Below are 6,028 nucleotides of genomic sequence, written 5' to 3' on the forward strand. Positions count from 1 at the left end.
GCAGGCTAATGAAATACCCAACACCCTGAAATGTATCAGCATGTCTAAACTGGTACTAACTCCTTAGCAAGGCAGCAGTACTCACAGTATTTAGGTGTAACGTGTACACGTGTTCTTGAAATGTACTTCGCTCGCTTGGCATATCCAGCCAACTTAATACTCTGTCACAATACCCTGATAGGGAGATAAATCAGACTCAGACAGTCGCGCACGAGCAGGATCTACGGGAACGCGAGAGGTTTACATTTGTTAGCTACAGGGGCCCCCTGCTGTCAGCTTTCAGTATAACAGGCCAAGTATGGCGGATTAAAACCAAGGTGGAGCAAAAACTCCTGCGTGTGGAGTCACCTCTAAAACATCCCGCTGTCCTCGCCTTCACCTGACGATAAGAGAAAACTTTTCAATGAACTTTCACTAACTGCCTTCTGTGTTCAAGTAAACAGATCCCCTGTGATGTAGAGCCTATTTATCTGCCTGACATCAGACTACTTGAAGGTAGATTGGTTTTTACACTATCATGCATAAAGTTACTCAAATACAGGTCTGTGAAATCTGGATTGATGTGACCAGTGATGGAAGTATTTATTCAGCCAAAACTGAGTGGTACGTCACACCTTGTACTCATATTTGTTCCAACATGTCTAAAATGAACCCACAACACACAACTCGTGTCAAGCGTCTGTGAGTTTCTTATGCTTCATTTAGCAGTGACTACTGAAAGTCTCCATCTTGAAATGTGTCTGTACCATATCACATTTCATTATCTTAAGGGTTATTTCCCCCCTTTTCCAATAATAGACTTTAGGACTTTTGAATAGTTTCTGGTATCTGAGAAACATAAATGGACAAGTTTTTTTTTTAAAAAAATAACTTCCTACATGTAATTAATTATACAACAAAATTATCTCAAGAGGTGCTCTACATTTTGCTGCGGTTTATGACGGTAACTGAGTCTGCATTTTTCAGTCAGTCATTCAGATTTCTTCTGAAAGGCATCCTACAAACAACCAAAACCCCCGAAAGGTCAGCGACTTTAAAACCCAAAATTAACAACCATGAAATTCAGTATCTGGTACTGACTGGTCAATAGCCCATCAAGCCATTTCAAAGGAGCCACACTAAGGTGTTCTACTCTACAATCCTTGTAGTGACCGCAGCCATACAAGGAAGGCTCAGGAAGAGATAAGCACAAGTAAATATAGCAGTTGGGTGTAATCCACTTCGTGCATTTCATTATCCTGTGAGTGTTCGTCTCATGCACTGAGAGAAGACAGTGGACATCAGTGGTTTAGTTTGTTCCCCAGAATAGATTTATTCAAGTTGGGACCATACAAACCTAGTGAATGACAGGAGGAGGTATCAGATTTCTTTAACAGGAATGATGGTGGTAAAGAGGGTGTGGAACGTTTAAAATCAAAGATGCACAACATACAGCCATTGCCCACAGCTAGGGGTGAGACACTAATTTGTTCCCATAAATAAGGCAGAATGCAGAGTCCATAGAAATGGAAAGTTATTACATTTAGCCAAATTGGACAGTGATGTGACAATAAGAATTAGAGGACCTTCTTCAGCTCATCATACAACACTAGCACAAAGGCGCCGCCCATGCCTCTGAGCACATTGGACCAAGCTCCCTTGAAGAAAGCCTTGCCACCCTCATCGCGCGCGATCTTGCGCCAGCAGTCAAGGGTTCCGCTGTACATGATATCAGCTGAGGGAGACAAGAAAGGAGACAATATTAGGTAATGTGGGCAGAAACAAAACACACAGTCAACAATTCAAAAAAAGATGCATAACATCCATTCAGCCATATCAGCTGGACCATTAGGGCTCCCATCAAAATAAACACACCTCCTTTACGTCCTGACTGCATCATCATACGTCGACGGACAGTATCGAAGGGGTATGAAGTCAGGCCAGCAACAGCTGTGACAGTCTGTGCGATCATCCAGCTCACCAATATGTGAGTGTTCTTGGGGTCTGGAAGCATTCCTGTAAAAACACAAAAGGAACAAAGTTACAGAACCAGAAAATGTCATCTATCTGCTTCAAATGTTCAAGTGTACGTCAGCGTTTTAAGAGAAAAATGAACGTACCCTTAGCCGTGTCGTAGATACCAAAGTATGCAGCCCTGTAGATGATGATGCCCTGCACAGACACATTGAAGCCCTGGTACAGACCTCTCAGGCCATCGGACCTGAAGATCTTAACCAGGCAGTTTCCGAGACCACTGAACTCTCTCTCTTGTCCAGCCTTTCCCACGTCAGCAGCCAGACGGGTACGGGCGAAATCAAGAGGGTACACGAAACAGAGAGAAGTGGCTCCAGCAGCGCCACCAGAGGCCAGGTTTCCAGCGAAGTACCTCCAGAACTGGGTGCGCTTGTCAACGCCATCAAGGAAGATCTTCTTGTACTTGTCCTTGAAGGCGAAGTTGAGGGCCTGGGTGGGGAAATATCTGATGACATTGGCAAGATTACCTCTCCAGAAGGAAAGGAATCCCTGCTCCTTGGGGATACGGACGACACAGTCCATGATACCCTTGTACTGCTTATCTGCCGTGATCTGCTTGCTGGCATGCTGGACCTGTAAGGAAGAAAGAGAAAGAAATACAGTTCAGCTTAATATAGGTGAGTCTGACTGAATTGTTGAGTATGTCAATCACACAGTCTCCTTGTCATGACCTTGGTACACGTTAACCTTGTAAAAGTTGCTGTAAAAACTCCTTGCAAGTGCAATTTAACATAGTTATCAATGTTTACTAGCAATTAAATGATAATGGCTGCCATGTTCATCTTTCACTTTTGTTAACAAAAGGGACACAACATCTTCTAAAAATTCCCAACTGTAACACAAGTTAAGAAGATGGGCACGGGTCAGTGTAAGAATTTGCATAGACGACGTCGTCTACACAGAAAAAGGATGTAAAACTTGTTGACCCGGCTGAATGAGTGTCCCCAGGCCTCCGTACAGCCATCTCACTTAGCTAACATTAAGAGCTACTTGAGCTGCCGTAAGGATTTAATTGACAATTAAAGTTAAAATACAATTGATCTGCCGTCTTGTTTAACTGTCTGTCAAATAACAGAGTTATAAGTACACCAGGGTTGATGTCGTAAATTTGTACACAATGTCCCCAAACCAATACAATCGTTTGTCCTTTGTTAGCTACGCCGGCTAAGGTTAACGTGTGAAGCTAACATTAGCCGCCAAGCTCGTGTAGGTCATTTCCCATCCCATGATGACCTTATAAGCTCGAACACATCGCTCTCAAAACTTTTACGAATTTTAAATTAACACATGCTACTGATATAGGTAAAACTCTGAGCCTGTGGCTAATTGATATCATTCGGCACAAAAAAGTACTTAACTTACTACAATAGCAGCTAGCAAAATTACACAAGCTAACCGGCTAACACCGCAAACCTTCCGGAAGGAGTTTACCTGAAGGAGAAGCTTCACTCTCTCGATTGGGGCGACGGCTGTTTTGGAGATAGCGGCAGAGATACCACCAGCCAAGAAATCCTTGGCGAATGAAACAGCTGTCTCACTCATGGTGCGATGTTCTTGATGTGCCTTTCAAATAAGCAGTACACACGATATGCCTCGCTGCCCTCTACAGCTGATGGCCTGCACCGACGAAATGGCCGATTGTATAGCCGCGTTGGGGATTTATGTAACACAACCGATCGCGATACTATACGCGAATTTGGTATTGGTCGCAACGTGAACGTCACGGGGTCTTTCGCCAATGAAACTCTCTCGGTAGTGATGTCGTCACTTTGCGTACATTTCTGTACTCACAAGCCAGAGTAAATCTCACACATCCTGACATTACAAAATACACGTGAAGTCACTAAATTTAGGCAGAAGAGCAGAGGAGTTACTGTGTGGACTGTGTTCTTATGTAGTTCTCTGCGCAGACTCACACCCATGGACCAATGGAGATGGCTTGGCAGTCGTAGCCTCGTGCTGTACATAATACTTGAGGAAAGTCATAGGGTCGTAGAGAGCTTTCTTTCAAGGACTTCACATAGGCCGCATATCCACCACAACAATTAATTACGTATTAACTATTGTTAAGCAACTCTCATAGAATGTGGCAACCTTTAGAAAATATCATGACAACTTATTGTATGGTTCCTTCTGGAGATTTGCATTCATATTAATTAATATTTATATATATATATATTTTAAAAAAAACTAACCAAAACTAACTCTTCGGCTATTATGTGAACTGTTGTTTTCTACTGCTGCTCACGTTTGTCAGATAGCATTTGAGTGTCGGTGCTGTTTGCAAAACCTGGATGTCACTGAATGTCAGGTGTTTGATTTAACCTTGAAGAAAGTTCTTGAGCTGTACTGTCACGTGTCTACGCCTGCTCTGCGGGCACGAGCTAGTCGACGAGCTCACCTGCCATAAGGCTTTGCCTGTATGATGGGGTTTTTTTTGGCGAGAAACAGTTTGTATCACGGCGTATCTTAAATGGCGACAATGCAGCTGATGAAGGCCGAAGCTCCAAAATAAAAGCCCCATTCATACAATATGGGTTTGATCAAAGTTGCCCACTAGAGGGCGGCAAGAGACTTCACGTCTTTACTTAGCTTAGGATAAAACCAACACTCCATCCAAAAAGCTGTTATGACAAACCGTTGACTTCCTGTTGCACTCAGCATTTCAGCGTGGACACCACACTCTAATGGATCATGTGTTCCTGTGACAGTTTATGAAACTCAGTATTTTATGTTTTTTTTTTGTTTGTTTGTTTTTTTTTCCTCATCAAACAACAGAACTGGAAGCAAAATATGTTTCTCATTAAGATGGGGACAGCTGTTGCTCCAAGACCTCACTGATAGATTATCATGCCAAGCCCTGTTTAGTGTGGAGGAATATGTCGACAAACGCAGATAAGACAGCTCTAATTACAACACTTGGCTGTACAGTAAACACATTTACCCCACAGTGGTAGGCTAATGCTCACATTATTAGGATCTGCACAGTAACCTGTGTAATGCACAGGGTTGACAAAAGGGAGGAGCTGTTGTGATGCCATGCAGCCGGAGACCCCCTGGGGAATCCTGCCAGAGACCAACATCTGAAGCTGGAGCAGGAGAAGACCAAGATAACTGCGAATAAAATCTGACTTACATGAGAACAAACTGGAAAGAAAGTTGTGAAAGATTATTCACTAACTCGTTCTGATTTTTTTTTTAAATAAATATATTATTAAGATTAACCAGAGCAGACAGTCTAAGTGCAGTGCAAGGTCTTGTTGTGCTGCCATGGTTACTGTTGTATCATCACACATATTGCTTTGTTGTTCTTGTTTTGTTGGATGTTTAAATGACAGTCACTGTCCACTTGCATTTATAACTGCCATTCGAGCATCCAACTGAACAGGATATGTAAATTAATCCACTAATTGTTAATTTTTTAGTTTTGTAATTTTAAATTGCATTTGTTCTCTTTTATTTAATCTTATTTTTTAGTGCAGTATTTTTCACCACAAATGAGGTAATTTAGCAAACTTCAGAGAAATGTTTCAAACATCTGCAAAATGCTAGTGTTGAGTTAGTTCGAAAAGCTAATCCAATCTGCAACCAATCTGCTGATATGTTGTTGACCTTCGTGAAAGATTTGTTTCTTTCTTGTTTCCTTCAGAAAACACAAGCAAAAAAATATATAGCTGTTGTGTTAAACTCTCAAATGCAGTTTTGTGTTCCTGTACTAAAAGGGAATAACACAGAGAATGGAAGCCTTTTGCTGCACAGCATCTGTACATGCACAGACACAAACTGCACAATGAAACTGTGCGTTTACATAAATATACAAAAAACCCCAAAACAAAACAAGTCAGGGTTACAGGTGAGTATTTCTCACTGCCTGTCTCTGGACCAACCCTTTCCACCCACAGGCCAGCTGCAGCAGTGGAACAAGTGAAGATTTCACACTCCCAGTCCTGCTGTGAGCTGATACAAATGGAAAAGGCTGTGGGGCTGCAGACTGGTCTCAATTCAGAGGAGGGAA

General features: G+C 42.3%; 1 protein-coding gene across 1 annotated transcript; it reads right to left on the reverse strand.

Annotated features, from left to right (window-relative positions):
• Nucleotides 1-1,287: 1,287 nt before the first annotated feature.
• Nucleotides 1,288-3,660, reverse strand: si:dkey-251i10.1 (uncharacterized protein LOC100038774 homolog). Its single transcript, XM_046410766.1, has 4 exons — nt 3,445-3,660; nt 2,100-2,586; nt 1,855-1,995; nt 1,288-1,714 (listed from the first exon to the last, which is right to left on the reverse strand). The coding sequence occupies exons 1-4, from the start codon at nt 3,553-3,555 to the stop codon at nt 1,557-1,559; spliced, it is 897 nt and encodes a 298-aa protein (XP_046266722.1). The 5' UTR covers nt 3,556-3,660; the 3' UTR covers nt 1,288-1,556.
• Nucleotides 3,661-6,028: the final 2,368 nt, after the last annotated feature.

Source organism: Scatophagus argus, chromosome 14 (assembly GCF_020382885.2).
Source record: "Scatophagus argus isolate fScaArg1 chromosome 14, fScaArg1.pri, whole genome shotgun sequence".
NCBI classification, from domain to species: domain Eukaryota; kingdom Metazoa; phylum Chordata; class Actinopteri; family Scatophagidae; genus Scatophagus; species Scatophagus argus.

Bases quoted from the DNA above. Each gene is read 5' to 3' on its own strand.
- si:dkey-251i10.1 (XM_046410766.1), bottom strand. From the start codon at position 3,555: ATGAGTGAGACAGCTGTTTCATTCGCCAAGGATTTCTTGGCTGGTGGT. The intron at 1,996-2,099 runs GTACGTTCATTT...GTGTTTTTACAG, and splicing joins TATCTACGACACGGCTAAGG to GAATGCTTCCAGACCCCAAG. The intron at 1,715-1,854 runs GTGTGTTTATTT...TGTCTCCCTCAG, and splicing joins GCAGTCAGGACGTAAAGGAG to CTGATATCATGTACAGCGGA.